This window comes from Prionailurus viverrinus, chromosome B1, assembly GCF_022837055.1.
Source record: "Prionailurus viverrinus isolate Anna chromosome B1, UM_Priviv_1.0, whole genome shotgun sequence".
Lineage (NCBI taxonomy): Eukaryota > Metazoa > Chordata > Mammalia > Carnivora > Felidae > Prionailurus > Prionailurus viverrinus.
Genome location: NC_062564.1, coordinates 160,915,988 through 160,935,183, shown reverse-complemented (window position 1 = coordinate 160,935,183; position 19,196 = coordinate 160,915,988). Strand labels below are relative to the sequence as shown.

The 19,196-nt window shown below is 38.6% G+C and overlaps 1 protein-coding gene across 3 annotated transcripts in view; it reads right to left on the bottom strand.

The window, feature by feature from the left end:
* The window catches only part of AASDH (aminoadipate-semialdehyde dehydrogenase), a 51,573-nt gene that overhangs the window by 25,754 nt on the left and 6,623 nt on the right, over positions 1–19,196 (bottom strand). For all 3 annotated transcript variants that reach the window (XM_047854995.1, XM_047854993.1, XM_047854994.1), the window contains exon 4: positions 1,078–1,391. In XM_047854995.1, coding sequence (XP_047710951.1) covers positions 1,078–1,391 — 314 coding nt within the window. The remainder of the gene's footprint in view (positions 1–1,077; positions 1,392–19,196) is intronic.

Below are 19,196 nucleotides of genomic sequence, written 5' to 3'. Positions count from 1 at the left end.
ACTGTCAATTACAAGACACCTGTCTGCATCATTTCACCACTCCCTTTTTCTAGACCTGCACCATCCAATGATAGTCGCTAGAAACATGTGCCTTTTGAGCACCAAAAATGTGGCTAATCCATATTGAGATGTGGAAGTGTAAAATACAAACTAGATTTAAGATAAACATAAAAGCATATAATACTTCACTAATTTTCATTTTGATTACATACTGAAATAATATTTTAGATATACTGAATTAAATATTTGTTAAATTTTTTATTTCTTTGTACTTTTAAAATGTGGTTAGAAATTTTTTAATATTATATAACTTACAATGACATAAAAATATATACTTGTCTCACAAAGTTTCTATTTCTATATTTGTTTCTGTTTCCTCTTTTGATTTCCTAAGATTACTCCCCTTTGGTTCCCTTCCTCTTGTATTTCCTTCTTTCTTGTCAAGTTGAGAATCAACTTCATAGAGATTTCTCATCTCCTGACCACAAGAGCAAACCAAAGTCTACAATGCTACAGGAATGAACTTAATGAAATGGAAATATTTTTATATCTATTGGATTAAGTTCAAAATTCTTCAACAGGGCATACCAGGCTCCTGCCTCAAGTCACATGGCTCCTGCCCTCCCACTCTTTCCTCCTCTCTGCCCTGATAACACTCTTGCAAGCCAAACTCTTCCTTTCCCCCATTCTTCTGCTGTACCTCTGCCAGGAACACACTTCCTTCTTCTTAATAATTAAGAAGCAAAGCTTCCAAGCATATCATTTATTTGCTCTCTGTCTGGCTCTAGGTCTGGATCAGAGAGGTGAAGCCCCAGCCTGCAGAGAACTAAAGTTCAGATATAGCCAAAACAAGAGAGCCAACTACTTATGACTATCAATTTAGGAACAAGAGTTATAAAGAATGTATACTAAAAAAATTATTCCCTTGGGGTACCTGGCTGGCTCAGTCAGTACAGCATGCAAATCTTGATCTTAGGGTCATGAGTTGGAGCCCCACGTCAGGAGTAGAGTTCACTTAAAAAAGTATTTCCCCTTAAAATACAAGTTTTGAAGAAGGATTCAAAGGACAGAACTCACCGAAAATGTTGGATGTTTGGCAATATACATGCATGAGGGACTCTGACAATCTTAGGTATCCCAGTAGTGCCTGATGTATGGAGAACATAGGCTAAGCAATGGTTTAGCCTCACATCCATGTGCTCTTCTGACTTTTCTTCATTGTTCTCAGAATTTGTGCTGTTTGTCATTTTTCCTTCTTCATATTTCTGTTTTCTGTCATTTAGCATCAAACTGACTGCAACATTTTCCCAGTGAAGCCTGAAGAGTACTAAGTCAGTATGTTCTGTAAGTGTATCGTAATTCAATAATGTTTCATAGGAAGATTTGAATTTCTGTTACATGGGGGAACAAAGTTCACAATATTAGTGTTAAATGACTTTTTTACATACAAGTAATATGAAATATTCACTCATTCAACATTGTTTTGAGTACTTGCTATATAACTAGGGATTAAAAAATAAATTAAAAACTTGCAAGAATAAAGTGCTGTCCTTACTTTCAAAGTCACCTTCAAAATAAACAGACATAAAAACATCCAACTGCAGGGCAATGTGGTACCTGACCATGAATATGCTTGAAATGTTAATAGGAACAGAGGAGATTGATCTTAACTCTGCCTGGAAGGTCTGAGATTGCTTCATCATATGTAATATTTATAAGTAGCTTTTGTCCAAGTAAAGAGGGGTACTTTATTGGGCAAACAGCTAATGCAGAGTATATGACCCAAGAAAGCTAGTGTCGTGGAGAACTTTAATAATACCAGTAAGGTGAAGAACTAGGTATATAGTATTGTTAATAGGAGAGGAGAGGCTATCCTTAATAAATTTGTATACTCAATACTAAGGGGTTTAGACCTTAACTTATAAGCAATGAGACTCAATTGAAGGTGGCAAGGATAGACTGAGAAGTTAGACTTTTGGTAAGTGAGGGTTTTCTAATGAACCTTTTGCAACAATTGAGGTACGTGATTTGGGCCTGAACTAGTCTGTTGCAACAAAAGCAGACAGAAAGGGCCCGTGAACAAGAATCAATAGGGCTGGGCTTTCTGAATACAGAGTGAGCCTAAGAAGAGTGCTAAGTTTCTGACTCAGATATTTGGTAGATGGAGACAGATTAATACAGATTTACTTAATTTGGATAAAAATATATTAAATTCAACTTTTACATGCTAAAAGGGAGGTTCCTTTGAATATATCTTTTAGGATTTATAAAAAGAAGTTTAATGAAACATAAGTTTTCACATTAAAGAAATCACTATAAATGAGAGAAAAATAAGAAATGAGAACAAGGGTACAATGCAGGAGACTATAGGGTTTTATTTGTTTGTGGTGTGTGTATTAGGGGTCAGGTGTGGTATGGCCTGTAATATTAAAAAAATTAAGGACCTATAATACATATTTTTAAGACTTAGTTCAAAACCATCTTTTGCCATTAAACTTTTCTTATCTCTACTAGGTTACATTTATTTCTCTTAGGGTATGAACACATTATGTTGAACTTACAGGTTTAAGATTATGATAACTTTTCTCTCCAACCACAGTTGACCCTTGAACAACACATAGGTTATGGAGCCACCAACCCTAAAATCCATGAATGACTCTGACCCCCCTTCCCAAACTTTACTAATAGCCTACAGTTGACCAGAAACCTTCTTGATGACATAATCAATTAATACATACTCTGAATGCTACACGTACTATATATGGTTTTCTTAGAATGATATGTTAGATAAAAGATGTTAAGAAAACTGTATGGAAGATGCCCTAACCTGGAAAAGGAAAAATATATCCAGGTTTAGGAAGCATAGAGAGTTCCAAACAAGGTGAACCCAAGAAGGTCCACACCATAACAAATTAAAATGTCAAAGGTTAGGGGCGCCTGGGTGGCTCAGTCGGTTAAGCGGCCAACTTCGGCTCGGGTCATGATCTCGCGGTCCGTGAGTTCGAGCCCCGCGTCAGGCTCTGTGCTGACAGCTCAGAGCCTAGAGCCTGTTTCAGATTCTGTGTTGCCCTCTCTCTGACCCTCCCCCGTTCATGCTCTGTCTCTCTCTGTCTCAAAAATAAATAAACATTTAAAAAAAATTTTTTTAAATAAAAAAAAATGTCAAAGTTTAAAAGATACAGAAAGAATTTTATTGTATAAAAACAATTTTTTTTAAGATTTTAAAATTTATTTATTTTGAGAGAGATAGAGACAGTATGGGTGGGGAAGTGGCAGAGAGAGAGGGAGACAGAATCCAAAACAGGCTCCGTGCTGTCAATGCAAAGCCCAATGCAGGGCTCAAACTCACAAACTGTGAGATCATGACCTGAGCCAAAACCAAGAGTCAGACATTTAACTGACTGAGCCACCCAAGTGCCCCTAAAATTCTTTTTAATATTTGAGAGGGCAGGGGGAGGGGGGAGGAGGGGCAGAGAGAGAAGGAGACAGAGGATCCAAAGCACGCTCTGTGCTGACAGCAGAGAGTCTGATGTGAGGCTCAAACTCACGAGCTCATAACCTGAGCCAAAGACAGATACTTAACTGACTAAGCCACTCAGGCACAAAACACAGAGAATTTTAAAGTGGCAAGAAGCAAAAAGTTACATACAAGGGAAACCAATAAGGCCATCAGCTGATTTTTTCAGCAGAAACTTTACAGGTCAGAAAGGATTGGCATTATGTATTCAAAGAGCTGAAAAGAAAAAGCCTACAATCAAAAATAGTCTACCCAGCAAGGTTACCATTCAGAATTGAAGGAAAGATAATGGCACCTAGGTGGATCAGTCAGTTAAGCATCAGACTCTTAACTTCAGCTCAGGTCATGACCTCACGGTTTGTGAGTTCAAGCCCTATATCAGGCTCTAGCACTGATACTGTAGAGCCTGTTTGGAATTCTTGCTCTGCCCCTCCCCTATTCATGCTCACACTCTCTAACTTAAAAAAAAAAAAAAAAATTGAAGGATAAAGAATTTCCCAAACAAAAGTTAAAAAAGTTCACCACTGAACCAGCTTTATAAAAAACATTAATGATACTTATTTAAGAGGAAAAGAAGAGGCCATAATTAGAAGAAAATTATCAATAAAGAGATGTAAAATATGACAACATATAAATAAAATGTAAAGGGAGAATAAAGAAGTAGTTCTCTTAGAATATGTTTAACCTTAAGTAACCAACTTAATACAGACTGCTACATACTTAGGATGTTATCTATAAACCTCATGGTAACCACAAATCTACAATATATACAAAAAAAAAAAAAAAACAAACATAAAAAGCCAAGAATAACACAAATAAAATCAACAATCACAAGGAAAGAGATCAGGAGAGGGAATAGCAAAGAACTATAAAAACAATCAGAAAACAACAAAATGGCATTAAGTACATACCTATTACTTGAAATGTAAATGGTCTAAATATGCTCCAATCAAAAGACATAGAACAATGGAATGGATTAAAAAAAAAAGACCCATCTATATGTTGCCTACAAGAGACTCCCTTCAGACCTAAATATATGTACAGATTGAAAGAATGGAAAAAGATATTCCATAAGAAAAGAAAGAAAGAAAAAAAAAAAGCCAGGGTAGCAATACTTATTATTATCAGACAAAAAGACTATTTATTCATTTATTTTTAATGTTCATTTATTTTTGAGAGACAGAGCATGAGCCAGAGGGGAGGGACAGACAGACAGGGAGACACAGAATCCAAAGCAGGCTCCGGGCTCTGAGCTGTCAGGATAGAGCCTGATGCCAGGCTCAAACCCACGAACATTTGAGATTGTGACCTGAGCTGAAGTCAGACACTTAACCGTCTAAGCCACCCAGGTGCCCTCAGACAAAATGACTTAAAACAAAGCCTGTAATAAGAGAAAAAGAAGGGCTTTACAGAATAAGAAGATCAATACAACAAAAGCATATAACTATTATAAAGATCTATGTACCCAATACTGTAGTACCTACAGTATTTAATACATAAAGCAAAATTAAAAAGGGAGAAACTTACAGTAGTGGGGGACTTTTTAGAAAAAAATTTTTGAGAGAGCAAACATGAGTAAGGGGAAGGGCAGAGACAGAGAGAGAGTCCCAAGCAGACTCTGCACTGATAGCCCTGATGCAGGGCTCAATCCCACAAAATGTGGGATCATAACCTGAGCTGAAATCAAGAGGCAGATGCTTAACCAAATGAGCCACCCAGGAGCCCCAATAGTGGGGACTTTAACACCTTACATCACTAGATAGATTGTTCGGGACAGAAAATTAGGAAACCGTGACTTTGAACACATTATACCAGATGGGCTTAAATATATACAGAACATTCCATCAAATAGAATACAAATTCCTCACTCCTTTCAAGTACACATGGAACATTCTCTAGGATAGATCACATTAAGCCACAAAAATCAAGTCTCAATAATTTAAGAAGATTTAAATCCTAACAGGCATCTTTTTTTCTTTAATCACAATGATATGAAACTAGAAATTAAGAAAAAAACCTGGAAAAACACAAACACGCACAAGCTAAACATGCTACTGAACCAATGGGTCAACAAAGATATTAAAAAGGAAATCAAAAATTACATGAAGACAAATGAAAACAATAGTCCAAAGCTGGGATACACCAAAAGCGGTTCTAAGAGAATTTACAGTGATACTGGATTACCTCAAAGAAAAAGAACAAAACCCAAGGTGAGTAGAAGGATATGGTAAGATCAAAGCAGAAATAAATGAAATAGACTAAGAAGCAATAGAAAAGATCAATGAAACCAAGAGCCAGTTCTTTGAAAAGATAAAGAAAGTTGATAAACCTTTAGCCAGACTCATCAAAAAAGGAGGACCCAAATAAAATAAATTAACAACCAATATCACAGTAATAAAAAGGATTATGAGACTACTATGAAAAATTATATGCCAACAAATAGAATAACCTAGTAGAAATAAATTCCTAGAAACATACAATCTTCCAAAACTAAATCAGGAAGAAATAGAAAGTCAGAATAGACCAATCACTAGTAACAAAATTGCATTGGTAATCCAAAAACTCTCAAACAAAAAGTCTAGGACCAGGTGGACTCACAGGTGAATTATATGAAGCATTTTTTTTTTAATTTTTTTTTTAACATTTATTTATTTTTGAGACAGAGAGAGACAGAGCATGAACGAACGGGGGAGGGGCAGAGAGAGAGGGAGACACAGAATCGGAAGCAGGCTCCAGGCTCTGAGCCATCAGCCCAGAGCCCGACGCAGGGCTTGAACTCACAGACCTCGAGATCGTGACCTGAGCTGAAGTCGCTCAACCGACTGAGCCACCCAGGCGCCCCATGAAGCATTTAAAGAGGAGTTAACACCTGGGGTGCCTGGTTGGCACAGTTGGTAGAACATAGAGGACTCTTGATCTCAAGATCATGAGTTCAAGCTCCACCATGGGCATCGAGTCTACTTAAAAAGAAATAAATACAGGTGCTTGTATGGCTCAGTGGATTAAGCATCCAACTCTTGATTTTGGTTCAGGTCATGATCTCAGGATTTGTGAGATCGATATCTGAATCAGGCTGCACTGACAACACACAGCCTGCTTGGGATTCTCTCTATCTTGCCCCTCCCCTGCTCATGTACATGTTCTCTCTCAAAATAAAGAAACCTTAAAAATAAATAAACAGGGGCACCTGAGTGGCTCAGTCTGTGAATCATCTGACTCTTGATTTTAGCTCAGGTTATGATCTCACAGTTTGTGGCTTTAAGCCCTACATCAGGCTCCATGCTGAGAGTGTAGAGCCAGCTTGGGATTCTCTGTCTCTTTGCCCCCACCCCTCTCAAAATAAATAAACTTTAAAATAAACAAACAAACAAACACTAAATGCAAAAGAATATTTTTTTAAAAGACACTACAAAAAAAGAAAACTGCAGGCCAATTTCCCTGATGAACACGGACACAAAAACGCTCAATAAGATACTAGCAAACCTCATTCAACAATACATTAAAAGGATCATTCACTACAGTCAAATGTGATTTATTCCAAAGTTGCAAAAATGGTTGCAAAATGGTTGCAAAAACCATAATAAAAGGCCATATATGAAAAATCCACAGCTAACATCCTACTCAATGGTGAAAACAGAGCTTCTCCTCTAAGATCAGAAATAAGACAAGGATGTCCACCCACTTTTATTCAAATGGTACTTACTGGAAGTTCTGGCCACAGCAATAAAGGGTTTGGGGGTGGGAGGAAAGACATCCAAATTGGTAAGAAAAAAATTAAACTGTTACTATTTGCAGATGACATCATACTAATAGAAAACCCTAAAGATTTCATCAAAAACTATTAGAAGTAATAAATGAGGGTGCCTGGGTGGCCCAGTCTGTTAAGCATCTGACTTGGGCTCAGGTCATGATCTCACGGTTTGTGGGTTCTGTCAGCAGAGAGCCTGCTTTGGATTCTGTGTCTCCCTCTCTCTGCCTCTCCCTTACTTGCACATGCACACACCTGTGACATGCGCATGCGCGTGTCTGTATGTGTGTGTGCGCACACACACACTCTCTCAAAAGTAAATAAACTTTAGGGGCGCCTGGGTGGCTCAGTAGGTTAAGCGTACAACTTTGGCTCAGGTCATGATCTCATGGTTCACGAGTTTGAGCCCCACGTCAGTCTCTGTGCTCACAGCTCAGAACCTGGAGTCTACTTCAGATTTCTGTGTCTCCCTCTCTCTCTGGCCCTCCCCTACTCACTATCTGTCTCTGTCTCTCAAAAAGAAACATTACAAAAAAAGTAAATTAAAAAAAAAGCAAATAAAACTTAAAAAAATAAATGAATTCCATAAAGTTGCAGGATACAAAATTAATATACAGAAACCTGTTGCATTCCTATATACTAGCAAGGAAGTAGCAATTAAGCAATTCCTATATTCTAGCAAGGAAAGAGAAATTAAGAAAATAATTCCATTTACAATTACACCAAAAGTAATAAAATATCTAGAATGAATTTAACCAAGAGGCTAAAAGAAGAGTACTGTGAAAATATAAAAAAAAACACTGATGAAAAAAACTGAAGACAACACAAATGAACAGATATTTCATGGTCATAGACTGGAAGAATATCGTTAAGATGTCCATATTGTGCAAAGCAATCTAGATTCAATATAATCCCATCAAAATACCAGAAGCATTTTTCACTGAACTAGAACAAATAATCCTAAAATTTGTATGGAACCACAAAAGACCCCAAATAGCCAAACCAATCTTAAGAAAGAACAGAGGGTGAGGTATCACAATCCCAGTTTCAAAACATAATACAAAGCTGTAGTAATCAAAGCAGTATGGTACTGGCACAGAAACAGACACATAGAACAACAGGACAGAGAGCCCAGAAATAAACCCATGCTTATATGGTCAATTATGACACAAGAGGCGAGAATATGCAATTAGGAAAAGAGTCTCTTCAATAAATGGTGCTGGGAAAACTGGACAGCTACGTGCAAAAGACTGTAACTGGGCCCCTCTCATATACTACACACAAAAATAAACCCACGGTGTATTAAAGACCTAAATGTGAGGAGAAAAAGGCAAGATGGCGGCTTAGGAGGATGCTGGGCTCACCGCACGTCCTGCTGATCACTTAGATTCCATCTACACCTGCCTAAATAACCCAGAAAACCGCCAGAGGATTAGCAGAACGGAGTCACCGGAGCCAAACGCAGACGAGAGGCCCACGGAAGAGGGTAGGAAGGGCGGCGAGGCTGTGCGCGCTCCACGGACTGGCGGGAGGGAGCCGGGGCAGAGGGGCGGCTCGCCGGCCAAGCAGAGCCCCCGAGTCTGGCTTGCAAAAGCGGAGGGGCCTGACGGACTGTGTTCCGACAGCAAGCGCGACTTAGCGTCTGGGAGGTCATAAGTTAACAACTCTGCTCAGAGCGGGAAGGCTGGAGGACAAAGGGAGGGAGAGCTGCTGAGCCCCCGGACGACAGAACTCAGTTTGGTGGGGAACAAAGGCGCTCGCCAGCGCCATCTCCCCCGCCCATCCCCCAGCCAAAATCCCAAAGAGAACCCGTTCCTGCCAGGGAACTTGCTCGCTCCGCGCAAACACCCAACTCTGCGCTTCTGCTGAGCCAAACCTCCGGCAGCGGATCTGACTCCCTCCCGCTGCCACAGGGCCCCTCCTGAAGTGGATCACCTAAGGAGAAGCGATCTAAGCCTGCCCCTCCTGCCCCCGTGCACCTTGCCTACCCACCCCAGCTAATACGCCAGATCCCCAGCATCACAAGCCTGCCAGGGTGCAAGTAGCCCAGACGAGCCACACCACCCCACAGTGAATCCCGCCCCTAGGAGAGGGGAAGAGAAGGCACACACCAGTCTGACTGTGGCCCCAGTGGTGGGCTGGGGGCAGACATCAGGTCTGACTGCGGCCCTGCCCACCAACTCCAGTTATACACCACAGCACAGGGGAAGTGCCCTGCAGGTCCTCACCACGCCAGGGACTATCCAAAATGACCAAGCGGAAGAATTCCCCTCAGAAGAATCTCCAGGAAATAACAACAGCTAATGAGCTGATCAAAAAGGATTTAAATAATATAACAGAAAGTGAATTTAGAATAATAGTCATAAAATTAATCGCTGGGCTTGAAAACAGTATACAGGACAGCAGAGAATCTCTTGCTACAGAGATCAAGGGACTAAGGAACAGTCACGAGGAGCTGAAAAACGCTTTAAACGAAATGCATAACAAAATGGAAACCACCACAGCTCGGCTTGAAGAGGCAGAGGAGAGAATAGGTGAACTAGAAGATAAAGTTATGGAAAAAGAGGAAGCTGAGAAAAAGAGAGATAAAAAAATCCAGGAGTATGAGGGGAAAATTAGAGAACTAAGTGATACACTAAAAAGAAATAATATACGCATAATTGGTATCCCAGAGGAGGAAGAGAGAGGGAAAGGTGCTGAAGGGGTACTTGAAGAAATAATAGCTGAGAACTTCCCTGAACTGGGGAAGGAAAAAGGCATTGAAATCCAAGAGGCACAGAGAACTCCCTTCAGACGGAACTTGAATCGATCTTCTGCACGACATATCATAGTGAAACTGGCAAAATACAAGGATAAAGAGAAAATTCTGAAAGCAGCAAGGGGTAAACGTGCCCTCACATATAAAGGGAGACCTATAAGACTCGTGACTGATCTCTCTTTTGAAACTTGGCAGGCCAGAAAGAATTGGCACGAGATTTTCAGGGTGCTAGACAGAAAAAATATGCAGCCAAGAATCCTCTATCCAGCAAGTCTGTCATTTAGAATAGAAGGAGAGATAAGGTCTTCCCAAACAAACAAAAACTGAAGGAATTTGTCACCACTAAACCAGCCCTACAAGAGATCCTAAGGGGGACCCTGTGAGACAAAGTCCCAGAGACATCACTACAAGCATAAAACATACAGACATCACAATGACTCTAAACCCGTATCTTTCTATAATAACACTGAATGTAAATGGATTAAATGCGCCAACCAAAAGACATAGGGTATCAGAATGGATAAAAAAACAAGACCCATCTATTTGCTGTCTACAAGAGACTCATTTTAGACCTGAGGACACCTTTAGATTGAGAGTGAGGGGATGGAGAACTATTTATCATGCGACTGGAAGCCAAAAGAAAGCTGGAGTAGCCATACTTATATCAGACAAACTAGACTTTAAATTAAAGGCTGTAACAAGAGATGAAGAAGGACATTATATAATAGTTACAGGGTCTATCCATCAGGAAGAGCTAACAATTATAAATGTCTATGCACCGAATACCGGAGCCCCCAAATATATAAAACAATTACTCATAAACATAAGCAACCTTATTGATAAGAATGTGGTAATTGCAGGGGACTTTAACACTCCACTTACAGAAATGGATAGATCATCTAGACACACGGTCAATAAAGAAACAAGGGCCCTGAATGACACATTGGATCAGATGGACTTGACAGATATATTTAGAACTCTGCATCCCAAAGCAACAGAATATACTTTCTTCTCGAGTGCACATGGAATATTCTCCAAGATAGATCATATACTGGGTCACAAAACAGCCCTTCATAAGTTTACAAGAATTGAAATTATACCATGCTTACTTTCAGACCACAATGCTATGAAGCTTGAAATCAACCACAGAAAAAAGTCTGGAAAACCTCCAAAAGCATGGAGGTTAAAGAACACCCTACTAACGAATGAGTGGGTCAACCAGGCAATTAGAGAAGAAATTAAAAAATATATGGAAACAAACGAAAATGAAAATACAACAATCCAAACGCTTTGGGACGCAGCAAAGGCAGTCCTGAGAGGAAAATACATTGCAATCCAGGCCTATCTCAAGAAACAAGAAAAATCCCAAATACAAAATCTAACAGCACACCTAAAGGAACTAGAAGCAGAACAGCAAAGGCAGCCTAAGCCCAGCAGAAGAAGAGAAATAATAAAGATCAGAGCAGAAATAAACAATATAGAAACTAAAAAAACTGTAGAGCAGATCAACGAAACCAAGAGTTGGTTTTTTGAAAAAATAAACAAAATTGACAAACCTCTAGCCAGGCTTCTCAAAAAGAAAAGGGAGATGACCCAAATAGATAAAATCACGAATGAAAATGGAATTATTACAACCAATCCCTCAGAGATACAAACAATTATCAGGGAATACTATGAAAAATTATATGCCAACAAATTAGACAACCTGGAAGAAATGGACAAATTCCTGAACACCCACACTCTTCCAAAACTCAATCAGGAGGAAATAGAAAGCTTGAACAGACCCATAACCAGCGAAGAAATTGAATCGGTTATCAAAAATCTCCCAACAAATAAGAGTCCAGGACCAGATGGCTTCCCAGGGGAGTTCTACCAGACGTTTAAAGCAGAGATAATACCTATCCTTCTCAAGCTATTCCAAGAAATAGAAAGGGAAGGAAAACTTCCAGACTCATTCTATGAAGCCAGTATTACTTTGATTCCTAAACCAGACAGAGACCCAGTAAAAAAAGAGAACTACAGGCCAATATCCCTGATGAATATGGATGCAAAAATTCTCAATAAGATACTAGCAAATCGAATTCAACGGCATATAAAAAGAATTATTCACCATGATCAAGTGGGATTCATTCCTGGGATGCAGGGCTGGTTCAACATTCGCAAATCAATCAACGTGATACATCACATTAACAAAAAAAAAGAGAAGAACCATATGATCCTGTCAATCGATGCAGAAAAGGCCTTCGACAAAATCCAGCACCCTTTCTTAATAAAAACACTTCAGAAAGTCGGGATAGAAGGAACATACTTAAAGATCATAAAAGCCATTTATGAAAAGCCCACAGCTAACATCATCCTCAACAGGGAAAAACTGAGAGCTTTTTCCCTGAGATCAGGAACACGACAAGGATGCCCACTCTCACCGCTGCTGTTTAACATAGTGCTGGAAGTTCTAGCATCAGCAATCAGACAACAAAAGGAAATCAAAGGCATCAAAATTGGCAAAGATGAAGTCAAGCTTTCGCTTTTTGCAGATGACATGATATTATACATGGAAAATCCGATAGACTCCACCAAAAGTCTGCTAGAACTGATACAGGAATTCAGCAAAGTTGCAGGATACAAAATCAATGTACAGAAATCAGTTACATTCTTATACACTAACAATGAAGCAACAGAAAGACAAATAAAGAAACTGATCCCATTCACAATTGCACCAAGAAGCATAAAATACCTAGGAATAAATCTAACCAAAGATGTAAAGGATCTGTATGCTGAAAACTATAGAAAGCTTATGAAGGAAATTGAAGAAGATTTAAAGAAATGGAAAGACATTCCCTGCTCATGGATTGGAAAAATAAATATTGTCAAAATGTCAATACTACCCAAAGCTATCTACACATTCAATGCAATCCCAATCAAAATTGCACCAGCATTCTTCTCGAAACTAGAACAAGCAATCCTAAAATTCATATGGAGCCACAAAAGGCCCCGAATAGCCAAAGGAATTTTGAAGAAGAAGACCAAAGCAGGAGGCATCACAATCCCAGACTTTAGCCTCTACTACAAAGCTGTCATCATCAAGACAGCATGGTATTGGCACAAAAACAGACACATAGACCAATGGAATAGAATAGAAACCCCAGAACTAGACCCACAAACGTATGGCCAACTCATCTTTGACAAAGCAGGAAAGAACATCCAATGGAAAAAAGACAGCCTCTTTAACAAATGGTGCTGGGAGAACTGGACAGCAACATGCAGAAGGTTGAAACTAGACCACTTTCTCACACCATTCACAAAAATAAACTCAAAATGGATAAAGGACCTGAATGTGAGACAGGAAACCATCAAAACCTTAGAGGAGAAAGCAGGAAAAGACCTCTCTGACCTCAGCCGTAGCAATCTCTTACTCGACACATCCCCAAAGGCAAGGGAATTAAAAGCAAAAGTGAATTACTGGGACCTTATGAAGATAAAAAGCTTCTGCACAGCCAAGGAAACAACCAAGAAAACTAAAAGGCAACCAACGGAATGGGAAAAGATATTTGCAAATGACATATCGGACAAAGGGCTAGTATCCAAAATCTATAAAGAGCTCACCAAACTCCACACCCGAAAAACAAATAACCCAGTGAAGAAATGGGCAGAAAACATGAATAGACACTTCTCTAAAGAAGACATCCGGATGGCCAACAGGCACATGAAAAGATGTTCAGCGTCGCTCCTTATCAGGGAAATACAAATCAAAACCACACTCAGGTATCACCTCATGCCAGTCAGAGTGGCCAAAACGAACAAATCAGGAGACTATAGATGCTGGAGAGGATGTGGAGAAATGGGAACCCTCTTGCACTGTTGGTGGGAATGCAAATTGGTGCAGCCACTCTGGAAAGCAGTGTGGAGGTTCCTCAGAAAATTAAAAATAGACCTACCCTATGACCCAGCAATAGCACTGCTAGGAATTTATCCAAGGGATACAGGAGTACTGATGCATAGGGCCACTTGTACCCCAATGTTCATAGCAGCACTCTCAACAATAGCCAAATTATGGAAAGAGCCTAAATGTCCATCAACTGATGAATGGATAAAGAAATTGTGGTTTATATACACAATGGAATATTACGTGGCAATGAGAAAAAATGAAATATGGCCTTTTGTAGCAACGTGGATGGAACTGGAGAGTGTGATGCTAAGTGAAATAAGCCATACAGAGAAAGACAGATACCATATGGTTTCACTCTTATGTGGATCCTGAGAAACTGAACAGGAACCCATGGGGGAGGGGAAGGAAAAAAAAAAAAAAAAAGAGGTTAGAATGGGAGAGAGCCAAAGCATAAGAGACTGTTAAAAACTGAGAACAAACTGAGGGTTGATGGGGGGTGGGAGGGAGGAGAGGGTGGGTGATGGGTATTGAGGACGGCACCTTTTGGGATGAGCACTGGGTGTTGTATGGAAACCAATTTGTCAATAAATTTCATAAAAAAAAAAAAAAAAAGACCTAAATGTGAAACCAAAACCATAAAACTCTTAGAAAAAAACAGACCATAATCTCTTTAACATCAGCCTTAGCAACATTTTTCTAAATATGTCTCCTCAAGCAAGGGAAACAAAAGCAAATTATTGGGACTTCAGCAAAATAAAAAGATTTTGCACAGAGAAGTAAGCCATCAATAAAAGGTGAAAGCCATCAATAAAAGGGCAACCTACTAAATGGGAGAAAATACTTCCAAATGATGTATCTGATAAATGGTTAATATCCAAAATATATGAAGAGCTTTTACAATTCAACATCAAAAAAATTATAATAATAATAAACCAAAACCAAAACAAATAATCCCATTAAAAAAATAGGCAGATGTGGGAATGCAAGCTGGTGCAGCCACTCTGGAAAACAGTATGGAGGTTCCTCAAAAACTAAAAATAGAACTACCCTACAACCCAGCAATTGCACTACCAGGCATTTATCCACGGGATACAGGTGTGCCGTTTCAAAGGGAAACATGCACCCCCATGTTTATAGCAGCCCTATCAACAATGGCCAAAATATGGAAAGAGCCCAAATGTCCACTGATGGATGAATAAAGAAGATGTGTACATATACACAATGGAGTATTACTCAGCAATCAAAAAGAATGAAATCTTGCCATTTGCAACTACGTGGATGGAACTGGAGGGTATTATGCTAAGTGAAATTAGAGAAAGACAAAAATCGTATGACTTCACTCATGTAAGGACTTTAACAGACAAAACATGAACATCAGGGAATGGAAACAAAAATAATATAAAAACAGGAGGGGGACAAAACAGAAGAGACTCATAAATATGAAGAACAAACTGAGGGTTACTGGAGGGGTTGTGGGAGGGGGGATGGGCTAAATGGGTAAGGGGCATTAAGGAGTCTACTCCTGAAATCATTGTTGCACTATATGCTAACTAATTTGGATGTAAATTTTAAAAAAATTAAAAATAAAATTAAAAAAAAAAATAGGCAGAGGACCTGAATAGATATTTTCCAAAGACGACATCTAAATGGCCAACAGGCACATGAAAGACATTCAACATCACTAATCAGGGAAGTGCAAATCAAAAATACGAGATACTACCTCACATTTGTCAAAATGAGTAGAATCAAAAAGACAAGAAATAACAAATATTGGTGAGGATGTAAATTGGTGCAGCCACTGTGGTAAACTGGATGGAGGTTCCTCAAAAACTTAAAATTAGAACTACCATATGAGCGGAGCACCTGGGTGGCTCTCAGTCGGTTAAGCATCTCAATCTTGATCTCAGCTCAGATCATGATCTCACAGTTCATGAGATCAAACCCTGCATCGGGTTCTGTGCTGATAGTGCAGAGACTGCTTGGGATTCTCTTTCTCCTTCTCAAGATAAATAAACATTAAAAAAAAAAAAAAAAAGGATACCATATGATCCAGTAATTCCACTACTGGGCATTTACCCAAAGAAAATGAAAACATAATACAAGAAGATATATGCATTCCTATGTGCATTGCAGGGCTATTTACAGCAGCCAAGATATGGAAGCAACCAAGTGTCCAATAAATAAATGGATAAAGATGCTGTAATGTACACATACACACACATGAATATTATTCAGCCATAAAAAGGAGATCTTGCCATTTGCAACACAGACTTCAAGGGAATTATGCTAAATGAAACAAGAGAGAGAAATATACCATGATTTCATTTATATGTGTAATCTAAAGAACAAAAACAAAAAACATGAACAGACTCATAAATACAGAGAACAAATGTGGTTGCCATAGGGGGAGAAGGGTGGGTGAAAATGGGTGAAAAGGAGATACAGGCTTCCAGTTATGGAATAAGTTATGGGGATAAAAGGTACAGCATAGGGAATATAGTCAATAACATTGTAATACCATTATATGGCAACAGATGGTAGCTACACTTACAATGAAGATAACATATAAACTTGAACCACTACGTTGTACACCTGAAACTAACATTGGATGCCAACTATACTTCAATTAAAAAAAAGAATTAAACTCATAAAATCTCTCAAGTGACTACAAAGTAATGACCAAATAACATTTGCCTTACTTATTCTGCAGTTCAACAAGTGCTTTTCAAATTCAAAATGTTACATAAGTATTACATTATACAGCTCTTAGTGAATGTGCATAACCTTATACCATAAGAATAAAGGGCTCTAAAAATCTTAAATTCTGTAATCGCAATTATTTTCAATATTCACACATCTGTCTGTAATACTGAAATAATAGGGAATAAAAGGTACAGCATAGGGAATATAGTCAGTGATACCATAATCACACTGTACAGTGAGTTGGTAGCTACACTTGTAGTGACCTTAGCATAATGTATAGAGATGCTCGATCACGATGTTGCACACCTGAAACCAATGTAACATTTTGTATCAACTCTATGCACATTAAAAACAATTTTTAATACTGAAATATAATTAATCAGAACATATTTTACCCAATGTATTTAAATCCTGGCTTTGTTATATAGTGGTTTTGTAAATGGTACCAATTATACTTTGTTGAGCTTTATTGTCATTTAGAAAATGAAGGTAATATTTAGCTGGAAGCTGAGCATTACATAAATGAGCATAGTTCAAAGTGCCTCACTTTGCTGTGTTTCCTACACCAGGTATTGTTCTAGGTGGTGAGGATATGATCCTAAGTGACAAACTGTTACAAACAAGTTTCCTGTCCTCACAGAGGAAGAGAAACTGGCTAAAGTGACTGAGGAGATCTGGGAGGAAAACTAGACCAGTCATGGCATCACAAAAGCCTTTAAAATAGTTTCAAAAAAGAGGAAATGTAAAAAATGTACTTAGGACTGACTGAAAAGGGGCACAAGGATTTTGAAATTAAGGAAAACATTTATATCATGATTTAAGAGGTGTTTTCATAACTGTTTATATTTGCCAAAACTCATTAAAATGTACACATAAACTAGGTGATTTTTACTCTATGTACATTATACCTCAATAACTCTAATTTCTGAAAGATGTGAAATATTTTTGAAAAAGGTAGGAGAGCTGTTCTAGATGAAAGGATACTAAGGAGGTGTGAGAAAGGGATGTATTATATGATATTTGACTGGATTTTGTACCCTTCCCCCGAAAAAGCTAAAAGGATTTTTTGGAGGCAAATATGGAAATCTGAATATGGACTATATTAAAACGTATTGTATCAATGCTAAAAAAGAAAATCATGAGAAAATACATTTACAATGGTGTACTGTACTGTATTAAAAAAAACAAACAAAACAAAAAAAAAACCATCGCATGTAAGTGGACCTGCGCAGTTCAAACCATGTCCAAAGGTCAACTATACGTTATAAGTAGCTGGAATCAGGTCTTGGGCTTCTTTCACGTACTGATGCCCTTCCAAAAAACTTGTCTTTAGTGTATGGTTTCTCAATCTCAACACTACTGACATTTTGCACCAGATAAATCTTTGTAGGTGATCTTGTGCTTTATAGGATTTTTAGCAGCATCTATGGCCTCTACCCACTAGATGCCAGGAGCACCGCACTGTCAGCATAATAAAAAATAACTGTGGACATTGCCAAATGTCTCCTGGGAGGCAAAATGATCTCCAACTGAGAACTACTATTCTAGTGGATGCTGGGTTCAGTAAGTACATCCTGATTGCTCATGTGTCAAGGAGGAACACTTATACCATCATCAAAGTAATGGAACCGGAAGCAAGGGACTTCCTATGGTGTTTTCTATATGCCCAACTCTTTATATAAGCAGTTATAAAGAACATGCAATACTGACAATTCTCAAATTCAACCACCTCTTTTATAAAACCTTCACCAAGGCTGTCAAGAAAAACGAATGTCACATTCCCATTTTAGCTTTGTTTATTACATCAACAAAGAAATAACCAGGGTCACCTGGGTGGCTCAGTTGGTTAAGTGTCCAACTTTAGCTCAGGTCATAACCTCGCAGTTCATGAGTTCAAGCCCCACAGTGGGCTCTCTGCTATCAGCATGGAGCCTGCTTTGGATCTTCTGTCCCCCTCTTTGCCCCTCTCCAGCTTTCTGGTGTTCTCACAAAAATAAACATTAAAAAAGCAAACAAACAAATAACCAATCTGAGAAAACTTTTGACTACACATTAATGTTTATTTAGAAAATATTCACCAATTATACTTTAGTTGTCTCCTTCTAGAGTCTGTATTCTAATACTCGTGGTTCCCTAGGAATTCCTCCATGCATCTCAAGCTTTTGATATTTTTCATTATATATTCAGAGATGCACAGACATATAGATACCTAAGTGGAACACATTTAAGTTATCCTCAAATACAAATTGGTTCAGCTAGGAAATGGGTGAAAACAGGCTAAACTGAATATATGTTCTATAATGTTCTTTTCTCCTCTTTGGTAAAACAATATTTTATGAAGAAATAATGAAACATGGGCTGGATCTTCCTGAACATGTAATAACCAACTCTTGCCCATAAAGCAATGTCTCTTGGCTAGATATCTGGTTGGCAGTCACTTAAAAATTAAAAAATAAATTTAGGAAGTGCCTGACCGGCTCTGTTGGTTAAGCGTCCAACTCTTGATTTCGGCTCAGGTCATGATCTCACTCGATTGTGAGATCAAGCCCCATGTCAACCTCTGTGCTGGCTGCATAGAGCCTGC